This window comes from Ornithodoros turicata, chromosome 8 (genome assembly GCF_037126465.1).
Source record: "Ornithodoros turicata isolate Travis chromosome 8, ASM3712646v1, whole genome shotgun sequence".
NCBI classification, from domain to species: Eukaryota; Metazoa; Arthropoda; class Arachnida; order Ixodida; family Argasidae; genus Ornithodoros; species Ornithodoros turicata.
This window is the reverse complement of record NC_088208.1, coordinates 38,312,035-38,337,457: the sequence shown is the minus strand read 5'-3', so window position 1 is coordinate 38,337,457 and position 25,423 is coordinate 38,312,035. Positions and strand designations below refer to the sequence as shown.

At 44.8% G+C, this 25,423-nt stretch overlaps 1 protein-coding gene across 14 annotated transcripts in view; it reads right to left on the bottom strand.

The window, feature by feature from the left end:
- Window positions 1-742: 742 nt before the first annotated feature.
- The window catches only part of LOC135367252 (coiled-coil domain-containing protein AGAP005037-like), a 270,487-nt gene continuing 245,806 nt past the window's right edge, over window positions 743-25,423 (bottom strand). For 11 of the 14 annotated variants that reach the window (XM_064600418.1, XM_064600412.1, XM_064600413.1 and 8 more), the window contains 13 exons: window positions 23,068-23,118; window positions 22,558-22,590; window positions 21,600-21,698; window positions 20,703-20,857; window positions 19,953-20,068; window positions 18,774-18,904; window positions 18,264-18,339; window positions 17,670-17,753; window positions 14,138-14,243; window positions 13,085-13,134; window positions 8,143-8,182; window positions 6,903-7,256; window positions 743-6,543 (listed from right to left, as the gene is read on the bottom strand). In XM_064600418.1, coding sequence (XP_064456488.1) covers window positions 6,199-6,543; window positions 6,903-7,256; window positions 8,143-8,182; window positions 13,085-13,134; window positions 14,138-14,243; window positions 17,670-17,753; window positions 18,264-18,339; window positions 18,774-18,904; window positions 19,953-20,068; window positions 20,703-20,857; window positions 21,600-21,698; window positions 22,558-22,590; window positions 23,068-23,118 — 1,640 coding nt within the window. In that variant the 3' untranslated portion in view covers window positions 743-6,198. Of the gene's footprint in view, window positions 6,544-6,902; window positions 7,257-8,142; window positions 8,183-13,084; window positions 13,135-14,137; window positions 14,244-17,669; window positions 17,754-18,263; window positions 18,340-18,773; window positions 18,905-19,952; window positions 20,069-20,702; window positions 20,858-21,599; window positions 21,699-22,557; window positions 22,591-23,067; window positions 23,119-25,423 lie in introns of those variants that run through there. The other 3 variants (XM_064600414.1, XM_064600425.1, XM_064600423.1) reach the window with 2 other exon arrangements.

Here is a 25,423-nt window from a genome sequence, read left to right as displayed (position 1 = left end):
TTCCTCAAAGCAGAAGAAATGCTGCCTTTCATCTGCTCGTTTGTGCCGGTTCTAAGGCCATGCAGGATCAAACTGCCGGCTGCACTGTTTGAGGTTTGTCCTGGGTTTTCCGTTGGACGTTGCAGAAAGATGTCGCCTGACGGTAGCCCAGAAGGCAAACCGATCCCCCGGACCCACACGACTACTGTTGCACTCACAATCTATAGTCGCAGTCTAATCTCGAGAAGAATCTCTGTTGGTGAGCTTGTGGGATACAGAGATAAATGCATCCCCCAAATTCAACAACAATGTCCCTGCAGTCGTCTTCTCTGTTTAAAGCTTATTATGGACTCTCAAAGTGTGCTGGAAGGTGGTCGTGCGCGCCCTTGATCTGAAGGAACTGCAAAGAAAGGCACTGGGATAGAGTGAGCTTCGAGAATCAAAGAGAGGACATCCTCGAAGTGCACTAGGCTCGTAAAAGACTGGATGGATCTTTCCTATCCACAGAACCGTTGGCCTACAATACCCATGAGCAGTAACACGTCATCCTTAACCCTTTAAATACCATGTCAATGATGAGGGCGGTTCCCAGAAGAACAATCTCTGTTCCAGATATCGACGGCTCTCGTCCTGAGGTAGTTCCCTATACCTTTTACTATAGGCTCTAGGGTTCCATGAGGGCGGAACCAGAATACCGCGGTAAGTCCTAGATGGCATATTGTCCACTTTCTTTTTAGGTGCCGACATGTGACAGAGCACCATGTAAAGATGAACAGACATGAGCCTTTATTACATTCACAACAAACATGTTACAAGAAGATGTGCGCGTAATGTGTGTCAGGAGATGAAAGAAATGACAAAGCACCCCAGTGCCGCTACTTCGAGCACCATCGTATGTTCGAGAGCGATGTGAAAAAACAAAAAGAAAAAGAAGACCAATAATTTGTTGCGAGACTTGAGCAATGATGCCGCCTCCAACTTCAAACAGAACCGTCATGTCCGACGTCCGCCATACATACCGTTCCACAATAACTCGAAGAAATTGAAATACATCAACTATATTCATATTGCACTTTCAGAAAAGCAACATATAATGCAATGGTGAAAGGTTCAGAAAGGTTGGTTCAGAAAGGTTTCATTATTGGCTGTCGTTTTAGGTTGAATGTGGAACATCTCTGTTGCTCTTTTTAGTCGAGTAAGTTCAAAGTTTTCCTTGTTGGGCTTCAACAAGACTTCACATTATTACTTTTGTTGTCGCTAACATAGTTATATTACATTTTGTTTAAAACGTGATGCTTAATGTAGAAATGTACTTCGAATGTATAGCAACAACACTGGGTAACATTTTTGTTTCTTCACACTCCATTAGAATTGGGGGGAAACTATTCGTCAGGTCTTAGGCACAAGCGTGCTTGTCCAATGATCAAACTTTTGAAATTAATATTATACGTAAGTTTTAACCATGTGAGCATTACAGACACTCGAGAGCCAATAAATGTGCAACTAAAATACGCGATTGATCAGCTATCAACTGATGTATGATGGAAACGCATAGGATGACGCCGTCTTACAAAATCGACAAATTGTTGCTGCCCAATACTGTGTTGATTATTAAAAAGTTGTGCGACCTTTCCTTTGAACACACACATCCGCATCGCAAAAACACCAGATAACTATTGTTTGGTTCATGAGGGGAAGGCTCCACCCACTATAGTGAACCTAAATTGTCCATGAATGCCACAATATCAATTGATTTCAACTAATATGACTTCGTTATACTCTACCCACTGCAGAAACAATTACAAATAATCACCAATCCCTATACTTAGTGACGTGGAAAAATTATTCGCAACCCCAGGAGGCGGAGTCTGGAACAACGTAAGGAACTTATTGCTCGAGATTGTCATGAAACTTGAAACACGACACCCTGTGCAAAAAATTCACTCGCAGGCACGGCAAGGCGCCCCCCCAAGTACAAAATTCAGGCGCTAGGAGTTAAAGAACCGCCATCCAGCTCTCACGCGTCATTCCATAGTATATATACGTAGTGACAAACTCAATGTAACGATTCATCTCTCAAAGCACATCACTTGTTTCTACATATTGTCAGTGATAATCAGATAATACAAAAGTTTCCCAAAAAATCTCACGAAACGCTGTGCCCCCACTAGTGTTTCACAACGTCCTATATATCCGTGGTGACCGACACACATTAACTATGCGATCAATTGCCTATAAAACACGAAGGCTCGTACAGTGTAGCCTTCAATGAAAAGTGGTACAGCTCAATACTTTGTCCTTATCCCTTTGCTCTTCTTTTCCTCAAGTGCACCAAGCTGCTGGTCAAAGCCAAGCGACAGCGAAGAGGAGCTACTTTGACTGAACGTAAGAGAGAAATACGGCGCTTACCAAGCTTCAAGTGCAGCCGTTAAACGCGTGTCAGCAGATGGTTACATTTTGCAGACCTTTCATTACGGTCTTTTTGCTCTTTGTCTGCGTAATCTTGAAATAAGTGAGAACCAGATGTGTGCAAGCTGTCTTTTTACAGCTTTTTGTCATTGCCCTTTCACCTGATCGGTGGAAATAAAATTTCAATGAAATGCGTCCAGTAGTCCCGCGAACAAAATTGCAACGGTTGCTTACAAATCTGTCTAATCTCCAGCGGTGTGAAAATGACTCACCCTTAGGGAACATATTATTTCATTCTCCAGTTCGGTTTAAACGATGCACAAACTCCGCCTCGGCATATCGAATCCGGTCTGTTCTCCGGTACTGCTGCGTGACACTGGGACATTTGAAGGGCTGGTACCTCATCTGAGACTAGACTGCTGCATTTAAAAAAAATCCTGATGAGCAAGCCCGAACGTAGAGTTACATGCATATTTAGAGGAAGAAAAAACAGAGTTGTGACAATCACCGGCTATATCTCTCGTCCACATGCGCTTTCAAGGATGACCTGTGGATCTTTGGTTAAAACGCCAAAGACACTTTGGACTCCACAGTCGTGCTAAGACACAAACCAAAAAAATATTACATTCACGCCCCCAGAGAAACGCATCCAACTGGGCTCCAGAAGTCAGTAATTGCACTCTCCGCAACACGACGCTGCGAAGGCAACAGTGTCAAACCTAAAATAAATAAGCATCGTGAACAACCGGGCAAACTATATCACACTTCACTATTTCAAACACCAAGTTCTATACAAAACAATGCTGTCACCTGGCGCCTTCGGTTCACCATACACCTTTGTATAAAGCTCTATTCGTCGCAGTCCTGTCACCTATGGCGCTAAAACGGATCTCAGTCACATGAAGGGGGTTCTTGCACGGATCGTATACAATGTACAAGAAAAGTCTCCAAAGAATGTCCAAGAAACAACGAGGACCTTTAAAAATATGTAACAACAGTATCATCTGCTACTTCAGCTGATGAAGGTGTTGAACTCGAACCTGGAACCTTGTGAAGACGATGCTGCGGACACTTCTCATGTAAGCATTTTCGCGCGAGGCTCGCGGGTGTGAATGGAAGTGGTCGTGCAGAGGCACAACGACGTCCTCATTACTAACGCGTCATGAAATACGACATACATTAGCCATTCATCTCATCATTATTAGTCAGTCATTCTCCGGTGCTGGGTTGCAAGGAGCCTCATGTTGAATATGCATGAGAAGGAAATAATTGATATGAACAAATAATTGTCCAAGTTACTTGGGACACAATGCATTTTCAAATTTATCGTGATGGGAGACACCGTATCACTTGGAGTGGTCGTCACAGTGATTTTTTTACTAACAATTTTGAAGAAATAATTTCGAGTTTGGACCACGAACTGAAGTACACTGCCCCGTTTGCGGGCGCCGCCCGCGACTGCGATGACGTCGAAGAGACCCGACAGTCCTGATTGGTTCTTTAAAGCAAATGGTATCAAGCACAGGCGGGAGACCTCCATAGTTATTATTGGTGTTTCATTAAACCTTTCTATTTATGCATCACCAGCTCACGTCAAGATGTTGAGCGATGATTTTCCTTAGAATCAACCTATGCAATGACGATGATATGACACTCAGCCCACTGCGATGATAAACGGCCTGCCTATTTCACATGACGTTTTCAAAGACAGTCCCGTCTCCTGAATCTCTCACGAGGAAAATTCAGACCGATTTGTTACCGCAGAATTCCAGACGGTACGCAAAATGAGCAATAATACCTGACCGAGAAAGACGCCACAGACGTCTCTTTCGACTGTGTGGCCTGTCCGCAAGAACTGAAAGCAACGTACAGTTCATCCGGCGGCAATTGCAGGAACGGACCATGGGAGCCAGCGTCCTCTGGTGTACGAGCACCATTACTCGGTCATGCGGACAATGTGCTGGAGGCGCCTCACCTTGCAGAAACAAGAGCGGACTGTATTGGATTGTAAAAGCGAAGAGCAAGATGTATGGAACACCATCTGGAGTTACAAATTAGCGTCATATGCACAATTCTGGTGCACTCCGTCACCCTTCTACAAGCATGAGTGGCCGCCATCAAATATGCACTGTCACAAATAGAGTACCGCGAGGAAGATGACCTAAAGGTCGGCCGACGTTATCTCCTAATATTTTTGAAGTAATGTTTTGTCGCCGGCAGTGCAGCTACAAGTCTCCTCGCAGGTGAACGCTGCCGAACGATCGGTTCCAGAACGATACGCTTGCAGAGAAGGGATGATGTCTTTTAGAATTAGCCCAGTCAGCACAGCGTCACAAATTCGGATGCGGTCAGCATGAAGCCTGTCTAGCTCGCATGGCCCGTTCCGGCCCTATTTCAGTTCGCCGTTCCTGTCTGTACATCTTGAACTTGTGTATTAGATCCGCTCAACAATATTATAAACACTGACGCCTATTCTGGCAGCAAACGTACAAGTAGTCAAACACGGACTATAGAAGTATATCGCCGCCTTCACTTTGTCTCCTAACAATTAGTATAATAGTTCTTTGGCATATACCTTCTCCAAAGCGACAGGAAAAGGGCACTGGAGGAACAGAAAACGCCAGTAAAGCCCTCAATCTTGTCGGCGTACAGAACAAGAACAAAGTCACGCGTTTAGGCTCCCTGACGTCGGTTGGTTATAGTAAAACTAGCTGCTGCCTAAGAGAGAACAGCGTCGCAGATGTTGCTTTGTGAGCCTGAGAAGTCAGGAGCTCCCATCACCTGAGTGAGCTTTGCTACTTTCTCCCGCGCAGGCGTGTAGCCGACTTAAATTGTCCTGTTAGTGATTTTTGCATAAATATTCTGCTTTTATATATATGCTGCTTTTTCTCGTAGGTTTGCACAAGCGAATTAAAATAAATTTTATCCGAAAGACCAAGCACTCTGCTTTCGAAGCTTTATCCAGTGTCAACTTTCGCCATTAAGTTAGGAACTGGTAAAACAAAAAAACGTGGCACATTTAAGTCTAATTGAAGCGTATAATCATTTTCTGTACTGCTTTCCTACGTCATAAAACGGTGCATGCGTGTCATTATAGATCACATGAAAGAACGGTGGAACATGGCGACCTTCTCATAAGATTGGGAGGCAGATCGACAAACCGTGCTCACAGACAGCACGCTATGGCGTTGTTCTCTCTCGCTGTAAACACTTTGTTACCACTTTGACTAAGTCATATCTGCCCAACACAAGCAATGCAAGGCCTTTGGAGAAGAACGCGGTCGAGGAAACGCTCGCATACGCAAAGAAATACAACGATATATCAGGATAATTTTCATCTAACAGGGAGTCAGCAGCATGACCGACATGCGTTTGCATGATTTTTTTTTTGCATTGCGTTTGCCGCTTTGAGTATTTAAAACGGTCCCAGCCCGGTTCTCTTTCTGCTGTACAATAATGTTATCGCGACGGCCACACAACTGTTGGCCAAGCACCGCAATGCACATCGAGGGCTGCTGTAGAAGAACTGTATCATTTCAATCGCGATCAAAAGCCCTATTGCGTTGATAAGCAGGCTCTACTGAAAAGGGTCATGGGCAAAACAAGGCCATTCTCAAGTGGGAGCGATAACTAAGCTGCGCTAAGAACGTCCTCGTTGCATCCCATGACAAAGGGCCCAATCTCCTGCCAAGTTGGCGAACATCGCAGTTTCAAACGCAGCCTACTTTCCCGCACTTGTGCAAACGGTAGCACAGTCTTCCAGCAGCCCTCCACTACCAGAACAAAAGAAATGCATCTACCCAAAGACCATTATAAAATATCGGTTTCGTAGATCTTGGCACCCGACCGAAGAAGCCCACCCGTAGTACCGCCGCCGGTTGACCCGTTAGATGCGTTGGTCGTCACCGCCGCCGACGACGACGACGAAGAAAGGGAAGCGAGTTGCGTCAAAGAACCTGAGGGGGCACCCAGCGAGAGCGAGGCCTTATGCAATATGTTGCTCTCAGAACCCGTTTTCTTGAGGTCGGGCTTCGGGGGAGATAACCTCTGGAGCAGTTGAAGACGTGCATACTGCTCCTGGAGCTGTCGCTGCTTTCTGAGAAGCTCTTGATGCCGGGAGTCGAGGAGTTCCTGACGGCTCCTGCGGAGGCCCTCCTGCGCAGGAAGCGTTGGAAATATAGCCGTTAAGCGGGTTGGACGGAGCATTGCTTGCAATAAATACTAGGGGTCGTGGCATGCACCGTGCCATTTAACTAAAATGCCATCTAGAAAGTGCCGTAGAATACAGACGCGCACAGTGAGAACGTGCACTAGGACTGGCTGCGATGCACACAAGACTACTCAGGATATGTGGTCGCAAGCGTAACTTCCCCCATACGCGTTCCAAGGGGTAGTAGCAGCGCCAGCAGCATTCCGCATGTGGTAAAGGTATACCGCTACCTGTCGCTTTGGAGCGACCCTATGTCTAACATTGGCAGGCAAAAAAGCGGAAAGGTAGAAAATCAGTGACGCACCTGCGAGTTGACGCTTTCGCTGCTACTACTGTTTGAAGAGAGTCGGTCCCGACGGGCTTCCTCGCCTGCCAGGGCGTTGGTACGCAGAGGATCGCGTCGTCCCGTGGGCGAAGTGGCGGGGGACCGACTCGTGGTACGAGGCGGCGGCGGAGGTGCTTTCTTCACCTCTTTCATTCCGGTGACAGGGATGACCGGCACGGGCGGCTTACGCACAGGGGAATCCGCGGACGTTGGGCGACGTTTCGCGTCCGCCTTAGAGAAGGTCTGCAGCTCGTCCAGGAGAGCATCCAGGGCGTTTTCCGACCGCGGGCCTTTCGGCTCGCTGCTCATAAGATGAGCGTCTGAATCGAGGCTCTGGAACAACAGCACGTGTCACCAGTCATGCACACTAGAACACAGTGATTGTTCTATCCATTCGTTTGTACCGTAAGAAGAAAAAAAAAAACACCGTGCCTTGTACATCCTGCGTGTTGCAGTAATGAGTGTACAGTACAAGAAGGCTTTCGGTGATTCTCGCGGTCTTGCGAATATGCTGATGTACGTCTTATTGTCTTATAAGGAGCCTCCATTCTAGAATGAATTGAGGTATAGAACAAACGAACGGCTCTCAGAAATATTCACCATTAGATTCCACGGAATATAGTCTTTACGCCGGCCCTAGATATCACAAAGAAGCTGTAGGCGAAAAATATGTAGGCGTTAACGTCTGCGTCGCTGACCAACCTGGTCCTCTGGTAAGTAGCGCCCTAAGGACAGATGCCGCCTGTAGACATATCCTAAATAATAATGTAATTGGAATACATTCACACGTCGTAGAGATATCCTGATCGCTATGCGGAGTACATGTAACAATATAATCATAATATAGTTGTTCTATCCATTGTGTGATGTTTGCGTATAGTGCGCTCATTGACCGGGGCGGAAGCAGGAACAGTCGTCAATCAACACGGATATCCCACACAAGCATACCTAGTCTTAAACAAGTTATTTTTAGCACTAAAAGTGAGGCGAAACAGTGCGCAAACTTAACATCACGCGCTGAAGCATTTCAACGCTGTGTTGTTCTTTTCATGCACATCAACGCCTTCCTATGTCTTGTCTGCGAGACGTGGCTGCATGGTCAGAACTCCGTAGTCCCAATTCATCAACGACGTACACATGTTCAAAACCGTGATGTCAAATTTCCCCACCATTTCACTGATGGAACTATGATAGTATGGTCCATGGAAAAGAAGATTACCATTGTTCCTTCAAGCCCTTCAGACGTCAGCCTCTCTCCACTGTTGCGTTCAATTGCGTACGTGAATTGAATAAAGTCGCCGAAGGGGGAAAAAGAAAGGAAAAAATAGGCTGGTGTTAAAGTTTTGCAGAGGGAAATGGTCGACTTGTAAAGAAGGCACTTCTGGCTGTGGCTCCGCGTCAAACAGGTGCACGACATATTGTCGCCGCGTGTGGGACCTAGCCAAGACGTTGCTGCATCTTCAAAACGGCTAACTTTTACTGAATATTTTTTTTAAAAAAAGAACGTGTTCCACGGCAGAATGCTAAAAAAGCTAACATGGTTAAAACGTTCATATGTTGCGGCCTTCTTGAATGATGAGCTTCCTTCTTTACCGATTGGCGCTGTCTTCTGTCTTGCTTGATGAATTGTCAAATTCGTTGCTGCCATTAACAAACAGGAATGTATTGGCAAACAATGTTTCATCGATAATATAGGTACACCTTATCCACATTGCATCGCTTGAAGGAACGTCATATTCGCGAGCTTTCTCTATGTGCGGCTGGAGGCTGATCTCTACTACCCAGTTATACTTTACCGAAAATAGGGTGAGAAACACGAGGAGCAAAAGCACCTAACAGACACTAAATAGTAGAAAGTCCTGTTAAAGTACTCGACAATGATCAACTGAATACCTCAGCGGCAACCCAAGCAGCTGCCTTCTCCAGTGAATCAATGGAACACTCAATCACAAGATGTGGCTCCAAAAGCGCGTCCAGTAAGCGCAGAAACCCTACCGACGCGAATGACCCATCTAATACGTGTGTTTGGTCTGCTTTTGCGTTTCTTTGCTGGCTTCCTCCACTGTAGAGGACATAAGAAAGGGAACTTTGAAGGGTTCTTTACCTAACCTACATCACAATATCATTAAGATGTAGCAACGTCCCCCACATCAGTCCTGTCTCCAGCCCAACACAGTGCACCTGTGGACGCGGTAGACCTCATGTTGAAATAAGCCAACGTCTCATATCAGAAGTGGAAGAGCAGTCATGCTAGCATACCTACGATAAGATAAGCATGTCACAGAAACGCCAAGGAGCGTTCGTGCGAACTATGTTGGCGTAGCTGGGTACTGTAGCTGAATCATGGTGTTTCCAGCAGTACATCCATGCAACTAGATCGAGTTTAATTCCTATGTCTGCTTTACAAGGAGCTCTATTCCTTCAGTTAGTAGCGTGGCAAAGCGCTCGCCTTTAGTACAGTTGCCTTGTCCGGAGATAACGGCTACAGTAGAGGTACGGCCGATAGAGGTGTCTGTTATCACACGAATCAAGAGATTCCTGTATGGTCAACCATGGTGACTTGGCCGGAGCTTATCGGGCGTGATTTTTTCAGTAGAGCTTAGTTCTCTATAGTTTAGCGACGTTACACTTCGGAATCCCTAGATTACTATATAGACTCGTCATAATCTGCAAAAGTGGCATCAATCACGTGTGTGATGTCACATGAGGGCTCGATACTTGATTGCACTTAGGCTCAATAGTTGATTTCACGTAGAACAGTTTGTCCATTGCACTTTGGTTCGATACGATCTCGGCTCGATCCGGATGTCGCCCAGTCTCGATAATCGATTTCACCGAGACAAGCTTAATTGTTACTTGCGCTGCACTTGCTTACTTGCTTCTGTAGACGAGGAGCATCCCAAACACACTGAAGGGGAGGGAGAAGGGGTGCCGTTCTCCATCTACTAATAATCATTACTTTAATCATTTCATCAAAAAGAACTCTGCTGTTTTCTGAAGACGGCGCTCGAAACCCAGTCGTGGGAGTACTCCGCAAACGACGTGCCCAACAACTGGCGAACGGAGCCGTGACGTGATGCTGGGGAGCTAGCATATAGACTATAGCACTGCTGCGAACCTAAGCACATGAACAGAGGCCTTACATGTGCTGCTATATTTAAAAAGAAACAATAATTTCGCCTGGAAATCTAAAAGTGAACCAGAGTGCGTCGTTAACGATTCTGTAGCAGTGCTGCATAATTTTGAAAGAAAGTGGGCAAGAAGAAACAGCGAGGAAGAACGAAGGCATCCACAACTAAGCACCAACGACCAGAAATCAGCTGTAATTAAGATAGTAGTTGGAAAAGAAATTGTGTGCCGGCGCAAGGACTCAAACCTTTCTGGTATGCTACCGAGATAGTATGGTCGGAGTTTACGGGCTGGTCGTGCAGATTCAGCATAACCAGGGGCCGTCTCGATCTTTTTGACGACGACCGGACTCTCGAGTGAACGCTATCGACTAACGTCATCTTACCATAATCATCTCATCATTCCTCGTCCACAGAACAACGGGGAAGAGGGCAGCCTTGGTGGTGGGCAACAGTCCCGTATCACCATAATCTATACATATATGTACCGGTAGCGTACCAGATCAGAAGTGTGGTATGTCAAGGTTGGAATTCTTGCGCCGACAAGCATTGGCCATTTAATAAAATCTCTTACTGGATGCGCAATTTTTATTAAAGATGCAAGCAAGGTGTGAACGTACAACGTATTGCATTTAGCTTACAATCGATAACGCCTTGTTTGAGCCATCATTCAATACTACTAGCTACATCCCATGAACATCATCATCCCGACGCCACTGCTACGAACCGCCTGTGCTACCATGAGGAGCTCAGGGGTGGCTGCAGGGTGTCACGTAGACATAAATATTGGCAAACAGTATAAGAGGCAACAGCTCCAAAACAGCATTTGTGCTTAGCTGGGAGACCCAGCAAGGACAATATGATGGTGAATTCCAGTCGGTCAAGTGAGTTCCAGTGGGTCGGCACCACAGAGTGTAACTGCATGATGTGTTTGCTTCACATCATGCAGATGCTTTTTGCTTCACAAAGGCACTCCAGCTAATTACGGGTTCCCAGAATAAACTGGTTCGGCCAAGAACTTGCTGCAAGAGCGCCTCATGGCCGTGCCATGTGCATGTTGCTTTTCCTCGAGCATTATATTTAATAACCTCTTGCCTTCTTTCTGTCTGATTCAAGTACCTTCTTTACAACGCAACACCCACTTTAAAGGATTCGTTCGGAGCTCAATAAAACAAGCGTCTGCGAAGAAGCAACAACAGCAGAGGCGGACGTTACGTTCTTCCGTTTTTCTGACAAAAACTTTATGAGACACCAACCTTCTCCGACCATTCCAGTGTCGAATACCCTCTCCACAGGCTGCAGTATTTGGGGGAAGTGAAAAACGAAAGGCCCTCTCACTAAGTTCAGCAAAAAAAGGCAATGAAATGGAAAATAAGAGCGAAACGAGGGCACTAAATGAAATTTTATGAAGCCATAAAAGAAATAAGAGACGTTTCTCATGTTTGACGCTTATGTCATTTTCTTACACTTTTTTTGAAAAACAAAATGCCAATTCATCTTAGGTTTGACTGCATCTTCCACTTGGTCAAGCACTCTTCACAAGAAAAGTGTTGCAAAGTGTGATTGTGAAGATTGAATGCTGGGAACAATGCACTTTGCATGTTATCAAAAAGGCAAAATGCTTCAAAAAATGTGACAGTTCCGAAGACGGGGGGACCATCACGAACGTCAACACCAGACGAAAATTAAAAAATCGGCCTCTTTCAAGCACGTGGTTCGTCTCTTGCAGAAAAAACAACACAGGATCGCATTCTTCAAAGTGTGTCAAGCTTGTTACTTAAAAAGAAAAAGCTCAAAAAGAAACAGAAAATGCAAACGGTTGGATGAATCTCGCCCAAAATGCCATGCCAAAAGTCGATGGGAGCCAAAACTGTGGCCGAAAAAAGACGCATGCTCTGAGGCGTTTCAAAAGAGAACCTCATGCCAAAAACGGGGACACAGGTGCAGACAGCCGTAACCACGGCCACAACAGCTTTGATAGCCTGATGAGGACACTCACAGAACGTGTCCTTGCGATTTTCAAAGATTCGCAAAGCTTGTGCCAATCAGTGAAATCTGTTAAGCGTTCATATAATTTTTGTACAGCTTGTAGCAGCGTTGACTTAAACGCAGCTTTACCCACTGGATTGGGGATCTCCCGAATCCAGTGACTTTATGCGGAGTGGGGCGAGAGACACCCTAGCGGTGCTTAGCAGAAATGGAGGGAGAGAAGGTCTGAACTATCCCACTCGTGCTACAGGGGTGTCCGTCATTAGCCAGGCACTCTGAAGGGTTGTTCCCTGCATATGTTTCAGAGCGCCTGAATATCGACGGACACCCCTGTCACACGATTGGGATAGACCAGACCTTATCTCCCTTTATATTTTCTAAGTGACGCTAGGGTGTCTCTCGCACCGCTCCGCAGGGCGATACTGCGTTGAAGTCAACGTTGTAACAAACTGTACCAGCTATGCCGACTACACGTTCGTTACTGTTTTTTCACTGAAATCAAACAACCCAGGAAAAAGGTGCTGACACCAGGATTCAAACCTAGGCCCTCCCGGAGTCAGCAGCTTTTTTTCTGAGTTGTTGGATTTCACTGACTATGGGTGTTCACGAGGCTTACGTGTTTGTGTCGTCCATGTTTGCTGCCTCGGCTAATTCCCGTTGTTTATGTTTTCTCACTTTGGTATTATTCGATCATCCTTGAAAACATTCACACTTATGTAGGTATAGGAGAGCATATATAAGAGACAAGGGTAAAAAAAGTGACCCTCGTAGATATTGAAAACAATCAAAACCAATAGGAGATCATGATATGCTGTAATACTCCATTCTTATTATTATCTTTTTTCCAGATAATACGCATCTATCTAAACTGAGTGGCAGCCAAATTTAGCGTCGAATGTACAGACTGTCTGCACTTGTTGAGCACCAACATAATGACTAAAAAAAGGTCTGGTCAAATGACCATCGTGAAAAAATGGGTCAAGGGTGGCCTCATGCAGCCTGCAGAACCACAGGACGAGGACAATAGACAGGATGCATAGTTACTCTATTTTTTGCCGGAAATTAGAACTCCGCTTCCAAGCTTGTCTGCTCGACTAAGCGAGAAAAAGAGAAGGAGACGTGAACACGCTCCTCTCTCACCTCAAAACACTCAAATCAATCAATTCATCGACGTTCACATTTCTATTGTCAACCATCACCACCAACCTTACTTTGTCAACACTGCAAACACATACAAAGCACAGTAAAGCGTTGTTCCGAAGTTGCCCACTTGACAGTATCCTGAAAGGGCGCCTGTACCCGGCACACATCTACCATTTCTCTATCTACTGTTACCGGAACAGTTTCAGTCAACGCTAAGGCGCTTAAAGATATCCGGAGTATAAGACAGTGGTTGTAATCTACAATTATCTTTGACTGACGATGCTATTGATATGTCCAAGATCGCGTGAGAACTTCTAGCAGGCTTGAAAAAGCTATCGGCAACAGGCAGTGGGCCTCCAAATTTTTATAATGGCAGACTTCATTCGCAAGGCATATCGCTTTTTGCCACGTCATATAATGACAAATTGGACTGGTAGTGAGCACATAATACGAGTAGTGTGATGCGTCTGTTGCACGGTCCAACAAATGCTGCTTCGATTCAAGTCTTTCAGATATATGTTAAAGAGAAGGACCGAGAAAATACGTTGTCTCGGGTTATTTTTCTATAGGATACTGGCCTTCGCATTACAACTGTTGGCACGCTACGGCTATAAAGCTACCAGCTATAACGCTGAAACGGGTAGAACAGATGTTGGCAGCTACAAAGATTGCGACAAGACTGTTATCTGTCGACGACATGACTGGGGACACAAGCCAATTTGACACAGGTGCGTCAGTACGCGTCTGATGCGCGAATCATGCAGGAGTATCGCGTTTCCTACTCCAGGTCTAGTCTAATGCCGTCTTCCACCGGTACACGTGTACTTGAAGCTGCCCTAAGTGGTACCCACACGTGCGGCTTCTGGGGCCTTTATTTCGAGTTCGTAAATATCCTGTACGAGACGAGGGGTCTGCACCACGTTGCATTGGGTGCAACACTTGTTGAGTACTTACCCTTGCTGTGTGGGCCTCTCCGTCCGAATGGGGCCCGTCAGCTGAGGCAGCTTTTTCGGGCAGCGTGTGTGCTCCTGTATGTCTTTGCTCCTGAACCGAAGCAAGTCTGCAACAGAAAAACAAGACGCAATACGCCAGGTAGTTGTAAACTACAGTAACGGTACACCTGGTGTACGAAGACGTGGTGTTAAGAGAAACAATTTCAGCCTGGACAATCCCTTTCATTAGCTTTTGACATCATATGCTATCAAAAAAGTCGCTATGACCGGTCAGCCTCGACATCAACATTCGTTAGCAAACAAAATTAGCAGCCATAACAACAAAAACTAAAACAACATAAGGCATGTTTCAGTATGCTCGTTATTAATATGTTATCCTCATTATATTTGTTGTTGAATTTATAAACCAACGTGGTGCAGTTAAAAAGAACTTTTAAATCATTAATATTCTAAGGATATACTGATATAAACGCACAACAAGTATACAAGTATTGTTCTCATGAATCTCCTAATTCATCAACTCACAATGAAGTTGGTGTTCTGTTCTCACACACATCGCGAGAGTGCTAGGCAATTCATTCATTGAGACCATTTATTGTAATGCAATAACGATCACTGGCAGTGATATATCGATATGTTATGGGAAATTTCAGAGATTTGATCACATCAAACACAGCCATGTACGACATCGGTTAGTGAGTCGCCTGTGCCATTCATGCAACAACAATGGGTTAGTGATGGAAAGTTTGACCACCACTTCTATAGGCCGACTGACAAATGCGCGTAATCTCGATTCGTCTGTCTTACATGATTGTCTCGTATAATATGCTCCAGCAAATGCTCCAGTAGACTTTTCTCTCTTCCCCAAACTGAAGACAACATTGAGAGGACGTCGCTTTCAGACAATACAGGAAATTCGAGAGAACGTGACGAGGGATCCACGCACCATAGCAAAAAGTGCGTTCCACGAAGCGTGCCAGTAGTAGAAGAAACGCTGGGAACGGTGCATTGGCAGCACAGGGGAGTACTTTGAGGGCGAAGGTGCTTAGGCTGACGCAGGACAGCGCACAAAAGCAGAAAAAGTTTGGTCTTTTTTTGAACACCCTACACTAAAATTTCGTGATAAAATTGGATAGAAAATGTACATTTGCAGTAGTCTTCAGAATATTGTCGCTAGGCATGGAGAATGTGGAGGAATAGGAATATGATATGGCATGCACTCTATGCATAGAATGAGTAACTGTAAATAGCATACAGTTTGCAGGGTTCTTTTATTTGTTACATATTTTTATAGAAAGTTACAAGAGGAGCAGAGATGCCGTTTTTGCAGTTGAGTTTTCGGTCAGGGGGACTTGTTCTCAAAGACAGTGTGTAACTACTAGATTACTAATTAACTGAAATCCATTCATTAATTATTTAACTAGGGAAGTTCGGGCAAAAGTAAAAATGACAGAATGGAAGACAATCCTCGTTGGAAGCCACTCTATCTTTTACAAATCCTGAAACGAGCACATGGATTGATATATCAATCGCCGAATTTTGCTAGACCAATGAGGCGAAACCAAAACCGCGCGCCTCAGGAGCGTATGACCTTCGCCATCGGTGGTTTATGGTGCCGCTAGACGCTTGATCTAGAACGCGGGTCAGCACGTACTCCAATAACTTCTTTCGCTTATCATCATTGTTCTTATTGTAGATAGACATTTTTGTTCTTCTAAGTGATCTGGAGTAGCCAGGTCTCAAAATGAGTGCCTATTTCTCCATTTTTTTCTTATCAACGCAACTCTTTCGCTAGTAAGCACGTGGCCCTCTGACGGGGAATGAGCGATGTATTTTCAACGCACCTGTTCATTTCAGGGAATTGCCTCAGGACGAGAGCCGCCAATATTTCGAACAGAGACTGACGATAAGAAGAACATTCTCTGTTCGAAATATCGGCGGCTCTCGTCCTGAGGAGGCAAATCCATTCGTGCTCATTCCAGGTTTTTTAAAAATCGGAACGACTTTCAACGAGTCCCGTTGTGCTGTATCGTTTTTGTGCGAAAGCCCTATATTCTCCACTAGAGTACAGAGGTTTCGAAGATAGTTAATACTCTTTCTCTCTCTGCCTGGCTATATAACACACCTGCGAAAACGGTATCTATGCTTTTTTGTATAGCTCATTTATAAAAAAATCTGTAACAAATAAAAAGAATAACACCCTGTATACTGATTTCAAGTGAACTACAGCGATGGTACAGTAACCTTCCCTCCACATAGCGGATATGTGAGATAACGTAGAGCTAACCTGTAGATATCTGTAAAGATACACAACCTATAAGCAAGTACAAAATGAGGGAACAGGGTGGCAGCAGTGCAGTAGCATGGCCAGAAAGTTTCACTCCCACATTGTACTTATGGCAGGGAAATCGTGCAGTGGTGGTTATTAACAGCAAGCAATGCCCATGCTGGTGAAGTGCAAGGAAATGCAGCTAAGAACTGAGCATGTGATTTGCAGTGCTCGCTTTTAGGTTTGGTGTGATGGTGGAGGTGCTGCTATAGACAGAGTGGTATGGTGCTATTGCAAGATTGTGCTGTCACAGTAAAGACGTCACTTGCCTGCATCTGTATAAGGAGCATCGCCACTGGCTAATCTGTTAGTATAATGACAGTGGAAGTGAGCAGCCTTTGTAGACAGATTCACAATCAACTGAATGAGGAGACTAACAATGAAAGGTGCTATGGAAAAGCTGGACTGACAAAGCGCGTGGAAAATTCGGAGTGGCCACAGGCAAAAAGGTGCAAAAATCTGCCCAAAAATGGGATAGGGAAACACCATAGAGGAAAGAAAGGAGAAGATGTCTTAAGGTTTATAAAAAAAGAGACAAAAGCATGGGACAAGCAACGCGCGAATGAGGCATGAGTTTTACAGTCTTCAGTGTTTTGAAAGTGTCATGTCACCTAGGAAAGTCAATGAGAGGGTCTGAAAGTGCTACATAGGAAGTAAATCCCACGCGCTGCAAGCACACCTATTCATAAATTCTGACGCTGTTCTTCGAAGACTGTATAGACCACTGTAAATTCGAAATAGGAAAACTAGCAGTGGTGTTACGTGCTTGACCCCGAATTTCAGTTCGAGTTCTAGGCGGAATAGAAATTCGGGGCCAACTTGGGGAAGGGGGAATTTCGTTCCTCCATGGGGAAACAGATGGAATGGGAATAGGATAAAGAAGTCAGTGAACTGGAGGAACTAGCTGGGAGATGAAAAGTCCGGCTGACGTCCAAAAAGGGCAGCCAGCACTCTGTGCAAAAGTAAAAATACAAGATGGCACAAAAGATATCATAAACACGACAGCGACACACAAAATTTGCAGAGAAAGATGCGTCAGTGGTTGATTGGTTGATGTGCGCTGGAAGTACATTTTGTCCGGCTATGCGAAGCAGTGACCAAACTTACAATTGAATGGTGGCACCAATGGGACCAAACTCACTTTGTGTGCATACAAATTCACAGTCACACGATCACAAACAAGTGGGTAGGTGACGTCTGTTACCTTTTAAGAGTTACTAAAGTTCCCGTTAGCTTTTTGCATCTACGCAGAGCACTTTCTAGTCTTTCTGGTTCTTCCTTCAAGAATCTGAAATAGAAACCGAGAACTCAGACATAATTCCACAATTTAAAACTAAATTAAGTGATGAAATTTCTAGGATAAAAATAATCGAAGCAGTGTTGTCGGCATACGCCTTGCAGTCTAAATTTTGTGTTGTTTTAAATCTTGGTGTGGTAGCGTCGCGGTCCTTTTTACGCGCTCTCTCACAGTGATGTCATCATCCAGACGATCACTTAAAACTTACACACCATCATATGCTTAGCAACGACCCGGGGCACAAAGAAAACATTAACAGTGATGCAGTAAATATCGAAAAAAGCAAACACGAAAGTGACAGCGATGTACAGCTCACATTCGACTTGCAGCATGGCGACATACACTGTGTGCTAATGTGAAGATAGCCAAAATTATTGTTGTAGGTAGTTATAAGTGACATTACGCAGATAATGTCAGAACGAGACACACTGTACATCAAATTCTGCCGGCGTCGTTTGCGTTCTCATGTGAAAAGTAATAAATAGGTGATGAAGCACTTACTTCTCTTCTCTAACAACTACTTCCATTTCAGCACCCATGACAGACTTCAGACTGTCCTGCAAACTTGGGAAACGAGCTACGAGAGAGAAATTCAGAGAGGTTCAGTTACGGTGGGTTAGAAGAGACATCTTCCTAGCACACCATATTTTTGTTTTCTAAGTAGAAAGAAAAAGAACGCATAAAAAACACTTGAGACATCTGTGAAAAAAAAGAGAAGAGGTGGCATGTAAGAAACAACCAGCACACGTAAAAAGCTACTTTAGGATGATGGAAATGATTGTCTGTTCTGCACTTTGCTAATCTGAGTAAAATGATAGCATTGTACCTATTGCCACACTTCATCTCATCAACACCATTAGAGCGTCTTTGTGACAAATGACGATAAGGTGGGAAAGCTTAACCAACACACAAGTCAAGTGATCAAGGTATCGCAAGTGGTATCAAGGGGGGTAGATGCACTATGTGATACAAGTTCGTACGTGAGGAATTGATTGCAGGTGAGCACTTTACCTTTGAGGTCTGCCACTGTTTTGCTTGCTCGACTCAACACCAGTGCCATACTCTCGACATTGCCCATGTTGACACGACATCTTCGGTTGATCACATTACTCCTCAATTCTTCCACCTGACTTTCCAGATCCCTGTTACAAATTGGATAGTAAAGATAATGACCTAGTCCGTTGTTGTTTTCTTGTTGCAGCTTTATGCCAATGGCCGTTGACATAGTCTATCGTGAATTTCATTTTTGTAAGCATTCACAATGACTATGGTAATTTTCATCGAACAGTTACCAACATAGAATTCTTAATTGTTCTACATCCGCCTTAGGTTAGGTTAGGTTTGGCTTATAGGTGTTACGAAACTTGTGTCGTCCGGGCCGCTATTTGTACGCAGGCGGGGCCCCGTGTCAACGTCGCCGGTGCGGCCAACCGGAACCCGCCGCCGCGGCCCGGCGACTCCTCGCGAGGGGGAGCTTAAGTAAGAAACGCGACGCTCGACACCCGGGGAAGGTGTTCCGGGGGACAGGGCAGCACCTTCGGTGTCGCTCCCGGGCTAGAGCACTCTGTTCGGTGACTCTCCCTGGCCGGGGCACTGCATTCGGTGACCCTCCCTGCTGGGGGCACTGCATTCGGTGAACCTCCCTGGGTGGTGCTCCTTGGTGCACCATCCGACTCGGGAGGAGCCGACCGTTCGTGCACCATCCGACTCGTGAGCTGCTCATTGTTTGCAGACCCGACTAGGGAGCCGCTCATTGTTGGAGAACCCTTCACGTTAGGCTTACCCTAAGTTTTCTTAACCCAACCCAAGTTAGGCCTAACCTAACCAAAGTTGGCCTAACCTAACCTAAGTTGGGTTAACCTAACCCAAGTTAGGCGTAACCTAACATAAGTTTCCTTAACCTATGACTGCCCAGGATGACTGTCATCAGCTTTTGACCTTTGACATGATGAACACATTGCATGTACAGCCAAAGGCTTTGATACAGATCCATTGGTCAAGTCAGCCATGAACCCAGAAGTCAGCAGACCAAGGTAGCATTTAACAACACAACAAACAGTTTAAACTTTGTAACTTCTTACATAAATGTTTGGGCTATCCATGCATTCCACTGGTGCAATGCTAAAGGAGCACCTCTCTGAATCATCGGAAATGAATATACGCCAGATATAGGCGTAGCGTAGCACTTACGAAAGGTCCTTTTCTAGCCTGGTTACATCCTGCCTGTACATATCTTCGTCCCTGGAGACTCGTAGTCTTTCAGAGCAAACCTGATCTTCACCCACTTGAATAGCTGCAAGCATCACCTAAGAAGTAGCAATAAATATAAGCAACAAGCACCATTACAATAGGATAGTGCTACCTTTGTGACATCAACTGCTAATATGGTACGGGCTTGACCACTGCTTTATGTCGACAAGCCTTGAGACAGGGCAAAAATGTCGTGAACCTTTGTACCCCCCATTTACATATCTCAGCGGCAACGATTCTCTTCCCCCGTGATGAGTGAACAATGCATGGATGACGTGTTACTATCGTGACGTGTTGGACAACATTAAATGTTATCAATAATGCATGAACGCGCACGAATTAAATCGAGGCTGTTTGGAAAGTTGAGTGACACACATTCTGTGGGAGAGAGAAGTGTCCCTCCCACAATCAATCAACATTTGCAATGTTGTGTTCCAAGAATATAAACTGCTGTTGAATATGTGTCACCTACTGTACGACCTGCTCCAGGAGATCGATGGTCGAAGGTTAGCCTCTTTCCGACGGTTCAGCGTTCAACTCACCCATGTATTTACAGGTCGTGTGGTCACCCAATGAATACTCAAGCTATTTGTCGGTTTCCATTCATCGAACTCATGAGCTACATCTCCAGAAATTAGACGAGGGACCTTCCACCCTTCAAGCATCAAGAGTCGATTGGAAGAGTGGTACCTTAATCTTGAGGCAAGTCTCCCGCACTGTCTCCCTAGCCGTGACAGCTTGTGCCTGCGCCATCCGACGCAGGTTCCTCACTTCGAGGCGAAGGTCTTTCGTCTGTCGGCGAAGCTGCCGCAGTTGGGAGCATATTTCGGGCGTAAAGTGAAGCTCTGAAATCAAAAGAATGAACAATCCAGTGATTCTAGCCTCGCATAATAACGAGGGCGACGCACACAAGAAGAGCAGAACGCGTGTTTCATCAGCATGAACTTTTCTAACTCTAACTCTAGCATTAACTTTTGCTTTGTATAGCCCTCCGGGACATTTCATCAGCTTAACTGTGTGAAAAATCGAACTGTGTGGCACTGCAGACGACATAGATGAGCTATGGTATTTCGTGCGACATCTGATGTCGATCTGTTGGTGATTTGATGCCGAACTTTTGGTGATTTGTTGTCGAACTTTTCGTGATTTGATGTCGACACATTTGATGTGATGTGCGGACACGTACTCGCTCGCACTACAGTTACTTTGTGATTGGTTCCGTTGTCAGGTGACCCAACTGTGTGTAAGAATCAAATTTCGTTAATGCTGTGCATAATTCATAGCCATTAGTCTGCGAACCTCTGACAAGCTCGCAAAAACGAAAGCAGCTCCAGAATCATTATTTCATTATCAGGAATCGCCGCGATCCTAGTCTCTTCGTTGATGCATCGTTTTGGTAGTTAGTTAGCGAGGCCCACGAGGGGTTTGTACACCCAACCCAAGCAATCAGGGACCATTACTACTTGAATGTCCTTCTAACAAGGATGTAACACCAAAAAATTGCGGTAATTCATGTCGTCTGGCCAATTTGGCAGTGACAAGTGATGCTTCATGTTCGAAGCTGCTTTTGCGGTGGAGGCTCATTACCTTTTGCTGGTGAAGAGGAATGTTGTCGTGAATCGAGAGCCCCACTGAGGGAAGCAGGCTTGGGAGGAGGAGCTGGCTTGGACGGCCTTCCATCTTTGTCTACACATGCGCACATTTATACGACGATTAGCCAAACAGTGCGCGCTGTAATTTGTATTTGCAGAATAACATATATACAACATGTATGAAGGGTGTGGAGAGGAATATCCACACAAAGAAACGTCAACTCTAGTACACTATTGCACTATTAGTAGTCAGTGGTAGTACTGTTAGTTGTTAATATGTGCTTATAGTGTTTCCTTTAAATTATTTATAGTGTTTCGCTTAAAGTACGTGTACTTGTAGATAGTGTTCTATTAGAAAAAGCTGCGATGGAGAAATTGGCGTACAGAATTTATGAACGAATGACATGGCCAGCCAGTCATGGCAAAAATCACTGTACAGCATCATTTTCGTACTTTATATTCAATCATAAGAAAAGTTCATTCATAGAATTCTATCACGCCATGTGGGGCACCAGCGGTGAACATTGTGCGCTAAACGAAGGTCAAATTTCTCTGCAAGCTGATTGCGACTCCAATGCATTTGACGTCACGGGCAGAGCCAATCGGGAAAAGTCATATCTCCGCACAGGAGGATTCAAAAAGGGGGAGGGTGACTACTGTCGAGTCACATTCGTCTACTTTTTGATGTTGTTTAATACTCGGTATGATAATACATGATATATCCAAAGCAAATATGCGATTATGGTTACAGGCAACGTCTATAAGACATAAGACGTGCCGGAACGGACCTTCAGGGACCCGAGTTACTACTTCACAAAACTGACACCGACACAAGTCATTTCTATGATTAACCATCAGTGCTAGTACGCGCACAGATAGATTTGAACTGCTGTGATCAGTAAGCGTGAAGAGCAAGGACATAAACGGTTTGGCCATGCCTTGCGCATGCATACCTGGTAGAGCCGGTGGTCCATTCGAATAATCATCTGGAAAGTCAAGAAACAAAAAAACGCTCATACTTCACTTTTCGCATGGACGAAAACGGAACATAGTGTAGATATATTTAGATACTAGGGCAAAGTAGGAAGAGCGCCTGTGAAACGAAGCCGCCATCATAGGAGGCAGAAGGAAAAATAGCATGAGACGCTCCCTCAGGACGAGTCGGACATCCAGTGCTCAGTGCGGTCCTAGTTAACTGATTTGTAAAACGACTACGATTATGTAACTGAAGAAGAAAACTTCGGGAAAAAAATGTACTGTCAAAAAAATCCGCAATGGTACGTCACGATTCAATCGCCTAGGAGCTGAGATGCGGAATCTATCCTTGCGGAATCATGCGACATCCATGTTTGGACGTTGGTGAAAAAGTAAATACTGCGAAAAAGATGACACGCTTGGTATTTTGTGTAGTTTGCAAGTCGTGTATGATGCTTGGAATAAGTCGTGGTCAAAGCAGGGCGTACCTGATATTGAGTGCGAGCGTAGACCTTTAATCGCAGGCTTGGAGGGTTTCTCTGCAGGACATAAAAAAAACACGCAACGTCACTATAGAGTAATGCCAGTACTCTCAATAGAAATGACACATTTTGCTTGTCCAAAAGAAAGCGCAAATGAAAACGTGAGTAGTATAGGGTGGGGGAAAGTTCGTGTTCTTGTTGTCACCCGCCTTGACACTGCTGTCCCGTCCAGCTCCACTGCAAAGCTCTAATGAACGTCTTTTCACGTTCGCGTCGTATCCAAGCGGCTCTCTAGCGTACCACCCTTGGCGCACGCCGAAACAAGCGCACGCGCATAGTACAGAGGACCAAAACCGGTTTTGGAGAGTGACTGAGGAGTGTCGACACAGCGTCCCCACTGACCCCCACTCACTCCCAACTGCTCCCGTTGCCAGCTCGTAGGCCCCATCCAACCCCATCTATTGAATACGGAGATAACCTTGCCCGGTGCTGCAGCACATCTGCATAGACAGTTGTGAAAAAGTTTCATTTCAGCAGAGCTTGTTGCAGTTCAGTCACAAATTAAACTTAGTATGAGACATGGAACAGGATGCTTCGAGATGTGTCATCGAGAACTTTCAGAAATGGGATTATGGACCAAATTTTGCTTGGTACGTCAGCACTGGTGTCGAAGTTTATGGATCAAAATAGTCTACTCACGCTGTCAAAACTAAAAAGAAATTCAAGCCCACTTTTTAAATGTGAAGCACGCAAGAAGTGGTGCAAGCTTCCTTCTGATACCTATTTAAACAAATTGTGCTAGATATTAGAATGCCTCAAGGGACAATATCTATGCAATGTGTGCACACTGTAACAAACAATTATACAGACAAAACAGTTTTAGCACAGGGAACATTACATAGTAGCAATAACTTCAACAGGAGGCACGAATAAAAAGGCAACTGCAGCTTATAAGATTGAAAAACCGGGCTCGACAATAGGCTTTTAGTGCACATGGAAGGCTACTGGGTCTGAGGTACATTCATTACACAAAGTATTGCTTGAGCTTTTGCTAGTGTCGCGATACTGAGGGCAGCACATAGAAAGCAAGGACTTAAGAAGTATGTGCACTGGGTGCTGTGCAGGAGCTTTGCTGAAAATGGTGTACGTACCATAACCATACATAACCGTAACATAGTGACTACAGTATGTAAACATCTACTGTAGCTCTACTAGTCTTGAATAAGTTGGTTAAAATTTCTTGAAAAAGTTGGTACACTTTCTTTGTCATCCCCACAAATGCACCGTTGCATGTGTGTCATGCAGCTTCACAGTACCCGTGTATTGCATATTTTCGCTCGACCAACGCCATGCACTGATTGTAACTATTTCTCAGTTCGCACACATTATGTGTATTGGAATCCGGCCTGACATCTACAATCACTGCTCTCCACAACGGGCTGTTGTCTCTTACACACTTGAGAACCACTTCCTCAGGCTTGCAATGTGGAACTGAACGCATGCATCTCCATCACTGGTTTGTTTCAATTGTTTCACATGAAAATACATTGAAATGTGATAAGAGTAATGCATTCCATTCACGCCTATTCACGAATTGATGGACGTAGGAGAGGTAAATGTCATGAAAAACGTCCGTGCTAAGTGTTGTGACTTTCAAGGAAGCCTACCAAACCTTCGTTCCGCCTGCCTTTCTGTGTAGCCATGTCTACGTTACATACAGTGGCACCCCTAATGCACCAACCGTATCTGAAATTCCCAACAACACAAGAAGATAGCAAACGAGGACGAATGACTGGGTATATAATTAATACTCCATTGGCTCAGTAAGCCAACTTATTGACAGATAAACAGTGCTGTCACTTTACACCAAGGAACCCTCTAAGGTGATCCACATGCACTACCACAAATGATGATGAGCATGAGTGCAGAGAATATGATGGGCCAGCCATGATTAGTCTAGACATGGATTACATGATAAAGGTATGGATGTTAAGGTCTATCCATTCGTCCACCCTAAGATCCAGGCTTTTGAAGCGTTTTGAAAGTATCTGCTTGATTGCAGGAAATTTGATTATTTTTGCAAGGGTTTAACTTGGAAGGGTGCAATGTCGTGCAAGTGGTATGGTGTTAATCCAGTTGCTCGGATTTCATCCCTGGATGATGTGAACCGCTTTGATCTCATAGTGGCAGCGCTAGTTGTATGGATTATATCACAATGGTAATTCTTCCGCTCACGAGTCATTAGGAGTCATACGAAGGGTAAATTTTAAAAAATGTTCCAAAGGGACCATCCCGCATCCCAAGCAACAGCAAATATTTGCTGACATTTTTCAGTGTCTTTTGAAACATATCACAGCCGTGG